Source organism: Ranitomeya imitator, chromosome 4 (assembly GCF_032444005.1).
Source record: "Ranitomeya imitator isolate aRanImi1 chromosome 4, aRanImi1.pri, whole genome shotgun sequence".
Taxonomy (NCBI): Eukaryota; Metazoa; Chordata; class Amphibia; order Anura; family Dendrobatidae; genus Ranitomeya; species Ranitomeya imitator.
The window spans coordinates 572,815,288-572,830,415 of record NC_091285.1 but is presented as its reverse complement, the minus strand read 5'-3'; the positions used below and the strand labels follow the sequence as shown (position 1 = coordinate 572,830,415).

General features: G+C 45.0%; 1 protein-coding gene across 3 annotated transcripts in view; it reads right to left on the bottom strand.

The window, feature by feature from the left end:
• ANKDD1A (ankyrin repeat and death domain containing 1A) overlaps positions 1-15,128 on the bottom strand; it is a 62,959-nt gene that overhangs the window by 29,629 nt on the left and 18,202 nt on the right. For 2 of the 3 annotated variants that reach the window (XM_069766334.1, XM_069766336.1), the window contains exon 6: positions 1,754-1,852. The exons of the other annotated variant lie outside the window; for it this stretch is intronic. In XM_069766334.1, coding sequence (XP_069622435.1) covers positions 1,754-1,852 — 99 coding nt within the window. The remainder of the gene's footprint in view (positions 1-1,753; positions 1,853-15,128) is intronic. 3 annotated transcript variants of the gene reach the window in all.

Genomic DNA, 15,128 nt, shown 5'->3' with positions numbered 1-15,128 from the left:
GACCGTATTTCCCTACGCTGAGTGTGACCCTGGCCTTAGACCACCGATCAGAGGCCTCTGACCCATTAAACCAACATGCTTTGCATTGATGAGGGGCAAAAACTCCAAAACCCATGTCTGCAAATGCACTTTCTGGTTTGGCTACTTAAAACAGGTGGCACTAGAGTTCCTGTTCTCACTGAAGAGGTGATTGTCAAACTTAAAATTCCCAGGGTCACATTGCATGGCCTATAAGACTTCTTATGTCAACTTGACACTCTATATAATAAAAATAACCTCTTAAACCCCTGTGCACATAACTGAACACACTGGAAAAAGCTGCAGGTTGCACGTTGCTTATAACATTAGAACAATCTACTAATATCAAAAGGAAAAAAATACATTTTTACATTTTTGCTAGTAGTGTATATTTTAATATCAATACATTCAAAGTGCCTATGTTGTGGAAGCAAAATAGGGGGGGACTAAGAGATACATTAGTGTGGTACATCATGGCCATTAATGAGGTAGAGGTAAAAGGTCTGACACTTCCACAGCACTCCATCCCTGCAGAAGCAAGACTCCGTTTCCTCTTAAGTTCATGCTTTCTTCCCAGATTTCTACCCGTAAAAAGAAATGTTACACGCATAAGTGAGTCCAAATTTCCTTGTAAGAAACAACAGATTGTGTAGACAAAAAGTACAAAACTGGTATTGAGCATGATGTAGAAACAGAGACCCTGACTCCAGTGACGTATCACTTACTCGGCTGCTTGCTGTAGTTTTGATAAAAATCACTATTTTATCTGCTGCAAATCCAGCAGTTCTCTGAATGCTGATCTCTGTGTAACCCCACCCACACTATTGATTGTCAGCTTTCTGTGTACACTGTGCATAGACAGAAAGCTGAGAATCGGTAGTGGGGGCAGGGTTATACAGAGCTCATGGATATGGAGGACTACATAGTAGTGGGTTTACTAGTCTTCTAGTGATAAAATCACAGCTTTCTTTTTCTAGATAATCAAAACTACAGCCACCACCTCAGTAAGTGATGCATTACTGGAATCTGGGTATCTTCCCCTACATCATGCAGCTCCTACATTACCGTATGTGACAAAGACCTTGTCACAGATTCCCTTTAAGACTTCAAAATATCCACCACATATAGGTGATGTGAGCTGAAGTGATGGTCTCAAAGCCCCCCCTAGTAACGTAGAAGACCATGGTTCCCCCGATTTACCCACTAACCAGACTCCCTCCATATGCCGGCTTTAGGAGATTGTCACATACGTAGGACATTATGTATTATATCTCTATGCAGGTCCATCTCATAAGCACCTGGTGTATCACAGATTTCACTGTCTCTTTATATTCTAAATTTGCTCTCATTTCTTAGAGACTGCGGCATTATCTGTACATTGTGGGTTACGCCAGGTTTAGGGGGCCTTAAGACCACAGTTCCAGCTCACATCACTTATATGTGAGTGGATTTTGTGTGGTTTTGGTTTCGTTACCTGTATGTGGGAGTTTGCCTTGTCACATGTACATGTAATAAAATCGATATCTATTTATTAGGTGCGCCACCATTTTTTTTTGTATTGTTTTTTTCTCACTTCATACTGCAATCCCTGTATTCTGCTTTGCAGCGAATCATTTCTACTGAAGATCTTTTTTTTGCTGCATTATGATTAATGCAAATACTATCGTCATAATGAAAAAGAATAATCCGTTGTCTTAGAATTGCGATCAACCTGTCTGATTCATTGTTCGGATACCTTGTCCTTTAGGCTATGCTGACAGCCAGACCCTATGAGGAATTCCACCACCTCCATCTTCCCATGCTCAGCAGCCAGGTGAAATGCCGTCCTCCCCAGCTAGAAGAGAAGGAAGAAGTGTCTGTAGTAATACAGATTGTTTGGATTTGTGGATTTTTTGGGGACAATGGCATTCGTATTAAAAAGCAGCATGTTCCAAGTATGGCAATTTTTTCTTCAAAAACCTTACAAATGTTAAGAAAATACACACTGTTTATAGAAAATTACAAAAAATGTAGGCAAACAAGTGTGTAAAATTGAGCCCCGAGAGCTATTACTGCTCATCTAAAAGCCTTGATTTACTGCTTCGTGGCCTACAGAGGCGCCATACCCTGGCACGTGGAGTGCCTCATGTAATATGGACCTGTTGGCTCTCTGTGTGAGACATCATGTCAGAACTGGACTTATGAGGACATTCCTCCCACACGGAGTGTAATCTTGCCTACACTCTCTAATCGGGCTTGTTCTCATGTCAGATTTTCTCGTACAATTGCTGTCCGTGATAACAAAAGTTCGATTGTGACATGTCCGATTTTGATCTTATTGTCGGATGAAAAATCTGCAATACAATGCAACCCTATGGGTCTGGAAAAAAAACAAAAAACTGCACTTGGATGACAGAATGGGGTCCAAATTTCAAGGACTGTCAGAAAGGAGAAGGAGGAGATACTTTTTTCCCACTTACAAGAAAAACTGATAACACTCGGCCACACTCTGAGTCAAAATAATTCGGTCAGTTTTTCTCATACATGGAAAATACTGACATCTGAATGAGCTCTTAGAAGAAAATGCTTCTGCCTTAAAGGGACACCGTCACCTGAATTTGGAGGGAACAATCTTCAGTCATGGAGGCGGGGTTTTTGGGTGTTTGATTCACCCTTTCCTTACCCGCTGGCTGCATGCTGGCTGCAATATTGGATTGAAGTTCATTCTCTGTCCTCCATAGGACACGCCTGTGCAAGGCAAGATTACCTTGTGCAGGCATGTACTACGGAGGACAGAGAATGAACTTCATTCCAATATTGCAGCCAGCATGCAGCCAGCGGGTAAGGAAAGGGTGAATCAAACACCCAAAAACCCCGCCTCTATTGCTGAAGATTGTTCCCTCCAAATTCAGGTGACAGTGTCCCTTTAAGACATTTCTGCTTCTAGACTACAATGGTTTCATGGAGTAAAGGTACCTTCACACATAACGATATTGTTAACGATATCGTTGCTTTTTGTGACGTAGCAACGATATCGTTAATGAAATCGTTATGTGTGACAGCGACCAACGATCAGGCCCCTGCTGGGAGATCGTTGGTCGCTGAATAAAGTCCAGAACTTTATTTCGTCGCTGGACTCCTGCTGACATCGCTGGATCGGCGTGTGTGACACCGATCCAGCGATGTCTTCACTGGTAACCAGGGTAAACATCGGGTAACTAAGCGCAGGGCCGCGCTTAGTAACCCGATGTTTACCCTGGTTACCATCCTAAAAGTAAAAAAAACAAACACTACATGCTTACCTACAGCCGTCTGTCCTCCAGCGCTGTGCTCTGCTCTCCTCCTGCACTGGCTGTGAGCGTCGGTCAGCCGGAAAGCAGAGCGGTGACGTCACCGCTCTGCTTTCCGGCCGCTGTGCTCACAGACAGTACAGGAGGAGTGCAGAGCACAGCGCTGGAGGACAGACGGCTGTAGGTAAGCATGTAGTGTTTGTTTTTTTTACTTTTAGGATGGTAACCAGGGTAAACATCGGGTTACTAAGCGCGGCCCTGCGCTTAGTTACCCGATGTTTACCCTGGTTACCGGCATCGTTGGTCGCTGGAGAGCGGTCTGTGTGACAGCTCTCCAGCGACCAAACAGCGACGCTGCAGCGATCCGGATCGTTGTCGGTATCGCTGCAGCGTCGCTTAATGTGAAGGGGCCTTTAATACTCTGACCTCCAGGCCTGCAACTAACACTGGATTTAAACAATTGGGAGATAATTAGGTCAGGCGTATTCCTACTAACATTTGTTCCCACCTATCAGATTCTTTAAACTGGCGGGCAACCACCCTGATGAACAAGCTAGACACACATTCACTGGGGGCTATGATTTTTAACCAGCTTCAAAAACATTGTTCCAGGTTGGAATGAACTTTCAAAGCAAATACACCAATCGCTTTAACAATGTATTCACTTTGTATTGTGAAATTTGGTGATCCACTTTCAGAAAAGTAAAAGGAAGAATACGAACAACTAAATGTCCTTGTTACGTGTGACCTACATTTCCCAGAGCCCACATGTTCTACTATTCGACACATGAGTACAAGGGTTGTCAACAGTTCTAGCAGCCTGCCATTTACCAGCATTAATGCCGTTGTCCATTGCAGAAAATATTCTTTCTTTGACGTAAAACATTGTTTAAACACCGGCAGGAAAATGTTTTACCTCACAAAAAGAATCAGCTGTAATCCTATACTGTGCTGTCTGTATACTATTTGGCTTCCTCCCCTGCCCAGGAGATGTGGTATGATCAGACCACGTCCCTGTCCGGTCAGACACGGCCATTACACAGTACACAGCAGGGGCACATTTATAAGATTATCTTAGCACAGGAACATTTTATTTAAACACGTCCATTTGTGGAAACTATTCCAAAATCAATTGATTCAAATTAACTTTTGTTTGTGGGAAAACACCTTTGAACCCCTTTACCCCGAAGCCGGTTTTCATCTTCCCGACAGGCCAATTTTTACCATTCTAACCACTGTCACTTTATGTGGTTATAACTCTGGAACGCTTCAACAGATCCTAATGATTCTGAGACTGTTTTCTCGAGAAATATTGCACTTCATCATAGTGGTAACATTTCTTCCATATGACTTGCATTTATTTGTGAAATAAATCAGAAATCTGGTGAAAATTTTAAACTTTGAATTTTCATGCTCTTAAATCAGAATTATGTTACACAAAATAGTTAATAAACATTCCCCACATGTCTACTTTACGTCAGCACAATTTTGTAAACATCATTTTTTTTTTTTTATGAAGTCATAAGGGTTAAAAGATGACCAACAATTTCAGAATTTTACAATAAAATTTACAAAACTAAGAAAAAATTTTAAGGACCACATCATATTTAAAGTGATTCTGAGGGATCGAAATGACAGAAAATACCCAAAAAGGTGTCCCTTAAGGTGCTCAAAACCACATTCAAAAGGCCTATTAACCCTTCACGTGCTTCACAGGAACTGAAGCAACGTGGAAGGAAAAAATGAACATTTAACTTTTTAGTCACAAAAATTATCTTTTAGCCCCAATTTTTTTATTTTCACAAGGGTAACAGGAGGGAATGGGACCCTCAATTTCTCCTGAGCATGCCCCATATGTGGGAGAAAATCATTGTTTGGGCACACGGTAGAGCTTGGAAGGGAAGGAGCGCAGTTTGACTTTTTGAACGCAAAATTGGCTGGAATTGAGAGTGGACACAGTGTCGCATTTGAAGAGCCCCTGATGTACCTAAACAGTGGAACACCCCCACAAGTGACACCATTTTAGAAACTAGACCCTTCAAGGAACTTATATAGATGCGTGGTAAGCACTTTGAACCCCCAAGTGCTTCACTGAAGTTTACACAGGCCGACTGGACACCAGATTCTCGTAACATACGGCCTCATGAGGCTTCAGGTATGTGGTTTATAGAGCAAGAGGAACTAAGCTATTAAGTTGTATATATTTAATCAGAAAAGTAGGTAGTGTTTGTAAAAATATACAAAAATGATTACAAAAGTGGACAAAACCGTACAATATACACCGTGCAAAGAAGGAAAAAGGGTGGCACTCACCATCCCATAAAATTCACTTTATTGAAGTAGCTTGAAACATCCAGGGCAGGGGAGTCCCATGTGGAATATAATGGATGTCGCGCATTTCGCGCATCTGCGCTTCTACGGGACCCATAGAAGCGCAGATGAGTGAAACGGCCGTCGTCCATTGTATTCCACATGGGACTCCCCTGCCCTGGATGTTTCAAGCTACTTCAATAAAGTGAATTTTATGGGATGTTGAGTGCCACCCTTTTTCCTTCTTTTCCCTGACTATTTGACTACTTTTTTCATTTGGATTGGCACTCGAGAGCCTGGGCACGGATGCAGAAAGCGTTACTGACACGGTCAGGTGCTCCAACACAGGTGCTGCAGCAGTGCATATTGCTTTTGTTGCTCTGATTGTGGACTCGGTACAATATATACAATAAAAGGGGATACCAAAAGAAAAGTACTAGACCTGAACTCAGATGGGGTTGGTCAAACAGATGCAGCTCAGGCCCCACAAAATGAACAGATCTTCAACCTTCAGGATATCTGCCCCACTGGGGGTCCCAGGCAGGATATTGATGCTATATTTCTTATTTTGATTTTAGCGTTCAATAAATAGTAAACAGAGCATATATTACTTTGGGGCTGATCAGCAAGCTACACTGCAATACCAGTACATACATTGTGTTCGTCTTGGGGCCAAGTTACTGAAAATATGCCTCTTCTATCTAATATTCATAACTGAAATGCAGCTCAAAAGAGTCTACTTGTAGTTCTTTTGAATATACGATGCCTTTTCTACCCAGGAAAAATAAGTGTCACCTCGCAGACAGTCTTGTGCAGACTTTGTGTCTGCTCTCTATCGGATAACCCACTTCAATCATCTGTTCGCAGCAGAGGGTCGTAACTGAACAAGGGTCATGTGGAGTGTTTAGAGTGGTGGCTATTTTTCCCTTTACAATTATGATGAATCCATGCTTTAATCCTCAATATGAGGGTGACACATTCCCTCTCAAGAGATGTCTTGGTCCCACTGTACCCATTTTACCATTACATCTATAACAATATTGGATGATTTTACCTTGAACAGTTGATAATAGGTAACTACATGGATACATTTTCATAACAGAAAAGTTCTCTATATATCCTGACAGATTGCTAATTTTCAAATCCTACAGATACATGGTATAGTCGTCTCTATTTTGCGATTCTAGTGCATGAGTCCCTTGTCACAACTCTGTTGTCGGGTGCCGCAGGACCAGGGGCTCCTTCCCTGTTTCTAACACTGTTCCACGATTACTTCTGATGATGAATACACCACGGGCATGTACCTTGCCTTAGCTGCTAAATCCGCCCTCAGTCTGTACCCTTCCCACACCCAAAAAAAGAGGGGAGTAGTAGTGTACTGTAATACACCAACGAGACTAACAAGGGATGAACAGGGATGAAGGAAAATACCAACAATACAAATATACTCACACAAACAACAGAGGTATGCACTGGGGAGTGGAGGATGGGACAAAATCGAAGTAGGAGAAGAAGGGGAATTAGCACACACCCAAAACCTAGCAGCAGTCACAGACAAAACCAACAAACACTTTCTCAATTAACAACCACCAATTAACAACCTCAAGCCATGCAGCAAAAGCGATCTCTGACAATGAGTGCTTGCCAAGGCCCAGATTACATAGGAGATGGGAGTGGCTAACAGTGAACAGCTGAGAGCCTTAATGCAGGAAGGCTTCCAGGAGCTCATAACTGAGCAGATTAACTCCTGAACTGCTAAAAGAAACCAGCACTATGCAATATGAAGGTGAAGTGCTTCTAATCAGTGCAGGAGTAGGAGAAATCAGATGCTGCGATCTTCTGGCTCCTCTCTGTCGCAGTAAAACCGTGACAGCACTGTTATTTCAAATGACAAAAACAAGGGAGAAATGTAGCAGACATTGTGCAGGAAAGCCTACCCAAACAGTGGTTTGTTTGGCAGCAATCTACCCAGCTCTCCCATACACAATAGCCATTACTATGCTGAGATATTCTGTGTTCTCTAGGAGAGAGCCGCTGCTAGACAACTCTGGCAGTGGCTTATCTCAGGGACAACAAAAGGTGTGCCAGTCCGAAATCAGACAAGCAGGATCCATTACGTGGACAACCTTTTCTCAATCCACACATTTGCTCCCAGTAAAATAATTACAATTATATAAGGCGGGGAGAGCGAAGCGGCTGCTGACTGGCCACAGGAATCACGATTCCCAAAAGAGCAGACACCGACCACACTGGAACGGTACCAGCACTGGAGGTGAATATAAGGGAAGAGTCAGATGGTCATATAACTATGACAAGGATCGCAAAGCAATGCTCGGACTGACCATTGGCTCTCCTGACCAGAGCTTGACAGAACGTTCCTGGACAGCAGTCATTTAACGCTGTGCATCAGGCAGTGTGACTGGAACCTCGGACAATTATCATGAACAAGTGTTCTTAGTTTCGAGTACCTCTCAGTATCTACGCAGCACTAACCATATAAACACAATACATACATCAATCATTACTGACTCCACATTCCACAGCGAGGTTTGTGTAGGTTACCATCACAGAAGCATACACAGAGCTATTAACTGTCACACTTTTGCCCATTTAGATTTCACGGTCATTTACTCCTTCCTTGAATGGTGCAGTTTTGGTGCACTGAATTCCAGAGTTTATAAGGAAACACTGCAAACATTTCGTGCAAATGTCCGAAAAGTCACACAGCATTTATAGAAGTCAGAGCAGAGAGGCAAACTCATATCTCTCCAATCATATTTCATACAGTGGTCTGGGCGAAAACATCTATCTACGGTTATTATATAACTACCTATAACTACCTGAGCACTAACTGCACGATAAAAAAGTAACATAAAAAACTAACTAAGCTTCATGTGATTCATGACCTTTTTCTCTCTCACAAGCTTGCCTTCCTCGGCCTCACAGAAACATGGCTAGTACCCTCTGACACCGCCTCCCCTACTGCGCTGTGTTAATGCGGCCTCCATTTCACCTACACCCCTCGCCTCGGCAACAGACATGGTAGAGGAGTGGGTCTTCTCCTTTCTTCTAACTGCACCTTTATCCCAATCCCAACTCCACCCTCCCTTATCCTCCTCTCTTTTGAAGTCCACTCTGTCCACATGTATTCTCCTTCCAACCTCCAAGTGGCCATCATATACCGACCTCCGGGACCGACCACTGCCTTTATTGACCAATTCTCCACCTGGCTTCTTCACTTTCTCTCTGCTGCCATTCCCACCATCATCATTGGTGACTTCAACATCCCCACTGATACCCTTTAGTCAACAGCCTCCAAACTTCTGCCCCTTACTTCATCTTTTGGACTTACTTAGTGGTCCTCCGCAGCCACCCACACAGACGGACATACATTAGACCTGGTCTTCACCAGTGTCTGCTCTCTATCTAACTTCACCACCTCCCCTCTCCCTCTATCCGACCACCATCTGATCACTTTCTCATCCCTGTTCTCTTCACCGGTCACCCATGTCCAGCAACATGCGCACCCCCCCAGAAACCTTGCACACCTAGACACCCACACACTCTCTGACTCTATCCTACTACTGGCATCCATATCCTCACTCCACGACACAGACAGTGCCACTGCTTTCTACAATGCCACTCTCGCCTCAGCTACTGACACGGTTGCCCCTCTCGTTCATTGCAAAGTGTGATGTATCAATAGACAACCCTGGCACAATAACACCACTAAAAAGCTCCGGAAAGTGTCCAGGGTTGCAAAGCGGCGTTGGAAGAAAACACATTCACAAGACTACTTCACTACATTCAAACAGGTAACACTCGCTTTCAAATTTGCTCTCACCTATGCTAAACAGGCCTACTTCACAACCCTAGTATCTTCCCTATCCTACAACCCCAAACAGTTATTTAAAACCTTTAACTCCCTCCTCCGCCCAACACTGCCCCCTCCAACCTCCCTCATCTCTGCTGAGGACTTTGCCACACACTTTAACAATAAGATCGACCAAAGAAGGCAAATCTTCATTGTTCGACCACCACAACCCTTTTGTATACCAGACCAATGCCCAAACCCCATAACCTCCCTATCCAACATCACTGAAGGGGAGCTTAATTGTCTCCTCTCCAAATCGCACCTTACCACCTGTGCGCTTGACCCCATCCAACCTCCTCCCCAACCTCACCGCCAACTTCTGGCACCTTCCCTTCTGCTTTCAAACAGGCCACAATCACGCCTATCCTTAAAAAGCCAACCCTCGATCCAACTGCTATGTCCAGCTATCGCCCAATATCGCTGCTCCCATTCACTTCCAAATTCCTAGAGCAGCACGTCCACGCTGAACTTTCCTCCCACCTCTCATCTAACTTGCTCTTTGACAATCTACAAACTGGTTTCCGCCTCCATCACTTCCTCCTTTGGCATCAAAAGACCTCGCCCTATCCTGGATCTCCGCATACCTTTCCAACCGCACATTCAGCGTCTCCCACTCCCACACTACCTCCTCATCCCCCCCTCTCTCTGTTGGAGTCCCCCAAGACTCTGTTCCAGGACCCTTACCCTTCTCAATCTATACACTTGGCATGGGACAACTCAAAGTCCCATGGATTCCAGTACCATCTTTATGCTGATGACACTCAGATCTACCTCTCTGGCCCAGACGTCACCTCTCTGCTGTCCAAAATCCCGGAGTGTTTATCAGCCATATCCTCCTTCTCCTCCTCTCGCTTCCTCAAACTCAATGTGGACAAATCTGAACTCATCATCTTTCCTCCATCTCATAGATCTTCCTTACCTGATCTATCGCAATTAACGACATCACGCTTTCCCCCGTACCGGAAGTCCACTGCCTCGGAGTAACCCTTGACTCTGCCCTGTCCTTCAAACCGCACATCCAAGCTCTTTCCACCTACTGTCGCCTCCAGCTCAAAAATATCTCCAGAATCCGTCCTTTCCTCAACCGTCAATCTACTAAAATGCTTGTGCATGCCCTCATCATCTCACGCCTCGACTACTGCAACATCCTTTTCTGTTGCCTCCCTGCTAACACCCTTGCACCTCTCCCACGCCTTTCTGTGCGCCGCTGAATCATGCTGTACATAAGGTCCACAGCCATAATAGGCACCATATACCATCACAACTGAATTTCTAGGATTATTAGCCCCTGGATACTACAGGGACATCCCTTCCCTTCTCTTGAGTTCTGCTCCCATACTACACCTGGATTCAGCAACCTATGAGTAAGACGCGGGAGGGGTCGAAACGTCAGTAATCTGTGTCGCATATTATTTTTCCAGTGTACATATGTTATCTGATTGATTTTGTGCATATTAAATAAATTGTTCATTTCTGAAAGTGATTTTTCTCGTACTTTAAAACACGGACCGTCGTTCGTCAGTAATTTGGCTCAGAGTTTCATCAGTGTAAGTTTTGACCATCAGTGATTTTCACTGTCGAAAAAAATAAATAAATGTGAAAGCTTCTCCTAATCACTACATGGTTAATGACAGACAGCGTATGGACTGCACACTGACACTGATATCATCCATGTGCTGTATGCAATTTTCACAGTGCTGTATGCAATTTTCACAGACCCATAGACTTGTATGGGTAATTTTCATCAGAGACGCAGATCAAAAATGTACACGTCTCTGACTTTTATGGCAAATGGTCCACAAAAAAAAAAACCCTAAACATGTGAACAGTAAAGGTACTGTCACACTAGACGATATCGCTAGCGATCCGTGACGTTGCAGCGTCCTCGCTAGCGATATCGTCCAGTGTGACAGGCAGCAGCGATCAGGCCCCTGCTGGGAGATCGCTGGTCGGGGAAGAAAGTCCAGAACTTTATTTCGTCGCTGGACTCCCCGTAGACATCGCTGAATCGGCGTGTGTGACACCGATTCAGCGATGTCTTCACTGGTAACCAGGGTAAACATCGGGTAACTAAGCGCAGGGCCGCGCTTAGTAACCCGATGTTTACCCTGGTTACCAGCGTAAAAAAACAAACAGTACATACTTACATTCAGCTGTCTGTCCCTTGCCGTCTGGTTCCTGCACTGACTGCTGGCCGTAAAGTGAAAGCAGAGCACAGCCACAGCGGTGAGTCACCGCTGTGTGACTCACCGCTGTGCTGTGCTTTCACTTTCACTTTACGGCCAGCAGTCAGTGCAGGAACCAGAGGGCAAGGGACAGACAGCTGAATGTAAGTATGTACTGTTTGTTTTTTTACGCTGGTAACCAGGGTAAACATCGGGTTACTAAGCGCGGCCCTGCGCTTAGTTACCCGATGTTTACCCTGGTTACCGGGGACCTCGGGATCGTTGGTCGCTGGAGAGCGGTCTGTGTGACAGCTCTCCAGCGACCAAACAGCGACGCTGCAGCGATCCGGATCGTTGTCGGTATCGCTGCAGCGTCGCTAAGTGTGACGGTACCTTAATAGACAGTAATTGGTATGTGCTCTGTCCGTGAAAAAGACAAATATAACATGCATTTATGGGTAGCATAGTGGCTCAGTGGTTAACACTGAGTTCTTGCACCACCGGGGTCCTGGGATCATATCACACCAAGTTCCACATCTGCAAGGAGTTTGTATGTTCTCCCCGTGTTTGCGTGGGTTTTCTCTGGGTTCTCCGGTTTCGTCTCACACACCAAAGACATACTGATAGGCAATGTAGATTGTGAGCTCCAATGGGGACAGTGATGATGTCTGTAAAGCGCTATGGTATTAATGGAGCTATAGAAGATAAATAAATATAATGTATGCGACTCATGAGTACCCGAACGAGGTCTAAAAGTGGCCATGCACCTTGGATGGCTGGCTGACAAATGTCATCCTATCTCTACCCCACCTACTCCCAATGTAAATGACCGTTTGGCTTTACAGAGCTTCATGTGTTTCCAATAGGAAGACATGGGCAAGGGCTTAATTCTGTGGGCTAATTCCATCGATATCGGTGGGTTTGTTTGGCTTTAAAGGGAATCTGTCACCTGAATTTGGAGGGACTGGTTTTGGGTCATATGGGCGGAGTTTTGGGGTGTTTGATTCACCCTTTCCTTACCCGCTGGCTGCATGCTGGCTGCAATATTGGATTGAAGTTCATTCTCTGTCCTCCATAGTACACGCCTGCACAAGGCAAGATTGCTTTGCGCAGGCGTGTACTATGGAGGACAGAGAATGAACTTCAATCCAATATTGCAGCCAGCATGCAGCCAGCGGGTAAGGAAAGGGTGAATCAAACACCCGAAAACTGCGCCCATATGACCCAAAACCAGTCCCGCCAAATTCAGGTGACAGAGTCCCTTTAATTAAAAGTGTGGAGGCCATAACTGGAACATGACTAAAGGTACCTTCACACTAAACGATATCGCTAGCGATCTGTGACGTTGCACCGTCCTGGCTAGCGATATCGTTCAGTTTGACACGCAGCAGCGATCAGAATCCTACTGTGATGTCGTTGGTCGGGGCTAGAAGGCCAGAACTTTATTTGGTCGCTGGCTCTCCCGCTGACATCGCTGAATCGGCGTGTGTGACACCGATTCAGCGATGTCTTCGCTGGTAACCAGGGTTAACATCGGGTTACTAAGCGCAGGGCCGCGCTTAGTAACCCGATGTTTACCCTGGTTACCATCCTAAAAGTAAAAAAAACAAACGCTTCATACTTACCTACCGCTGTCTGTCCCTGGTGCTGTGCTTCTCTGTACTCACTGTGAGCACAGCGGCCGGAAAGCAGAGCGGTGACGTCACCGCTCTGCTTTCCGGCCGCTGTGCTCACAGCCAGACCAAAGAAGCACAGCGCCAGGGGACAGACAGCGGAAGGTAAGTATGAAGCGTTTGTTTTTTTTACTTTTAGGATGGTAACCAGGGTAAACATCGGGTTACTAAGCGCGGCCCTGCGCTTAGTAACCCGATGTTTACCCTGGTTACCAGCGAAGACATCGCTGAATCGGTGTCACACACGCCGATTCAGCGATGTCAGCGGGAGAGCCAGCGATCAAATAAAGTTCTGGACTTTCTGCAGCGACCAACGACATCACAGCAGGATTCTGATCGCTGCTGCGTGTCAAACTGAACGATATCGCTAGCCAGGACGGTGCAACGTCACAGATCGCTAGCGATATCGTTTAGTGTGAAGGTACCTTTACTGTTCATGGCTTGCTGATTCTACTACTATGCTGCCCTCTTCGCACACAATCCTTCCTTTACATTGCTTAATGAAGGCATCTCCTGAAACGCTCTGTGCTGCAAAGAACATGTGCCTCTATGATTCTCTGAAGGTTGGATCTATTATCCCACTCAGAGAATACACAAGTGAAATGGAGCCAGCTAAAAAGAGACAAAATATAGGAAGGCACACTGCCTCATACTTAAAAATGCTTTTTGATGGGCACACTGCAATGAGCACCTGTATTTTCAGCACCATAGACTGTGAAGTCCCCTGTTCTGGCGATTGGTGGGGATCTCTGTGGTCTGAAACCTTCAACGAACAATTAACAGTTATCCAACAGATAAGTGTTAACTTGCTTACCCCTTAAGGCAGTAGTATACATTTTCTACTACTGGACAACCCTGGCTTAATCACTTGAAACCCCCATTTAAAATAAAAACAACCCATTCTGCTGATCAGCTGCAGGAGTCAAGTAACATGAGGTCATGTGACCTGTCGGGAATAGCAGAGCCGACATTGCAGGAACAATGCTGCCGTGGAAGAATAGTTGTTTTTTTTTACTTTGCATGGGGCCCTGAAATGATAAAGCATGCACTGCCTAGTAATTAGTAAACAACCTCTTTAGCCATTTGAGTTTCTTTCTATTGAATAATAACTAGTGTACTGTGAGATGCACTGGCAGACACAGACAGAAGTGGGCCCCTGTGCGAGAACAGTATATGGGCCCTTAGCAGTCCAATAGTTTATCATAATGTACAATTTCACCTGCTTTAAAGGGGAGAGTGGCCCCCTTACCTCTTGGGCCCCTGTGCAACTGCACAGGTTGCATCAATGATATGTCCGCCCCTGGTGAGATGTAATGTGAGGTGATGTGTCCCGTGCAAGAGCTTTGTAAATGAATCTCTCTGCTCAGAGGCCGGGGCGTGTTATACTGCAGATCGCCCGTCAGTACCGGCTGATGATTCTTCTCATAATACAATTTGTGCTTTGAAAACAATCACATTCCCAATAAATTAGTTGTAGGTGGAAACCACCGGCATAATGGCCCTTCAAACTTTCACAACTGGTCTGTCCGGATCCTAAACTGATAAAGACGTTATTGGCCTACACTGACAGCCACTATAACAACACCTCTAGGCCAAGAATACTATAATCATTCAGCAGTTTGGGACATTGAGCCATCAGTGACCCCCAAGCACATGATGCCAGCTGAATCCGCTGATATCGATGGGTTTAGCCAACGGTTAATATGTATGGGGGCACTGGCCGACTAATAATCAGGATAGATGTCGATCACACACGTCTGATTTCGAACTGCCAATCCCAAGGTTTCCTCCAAGATAAGCTGCCGGCCTTCGTGTCAGT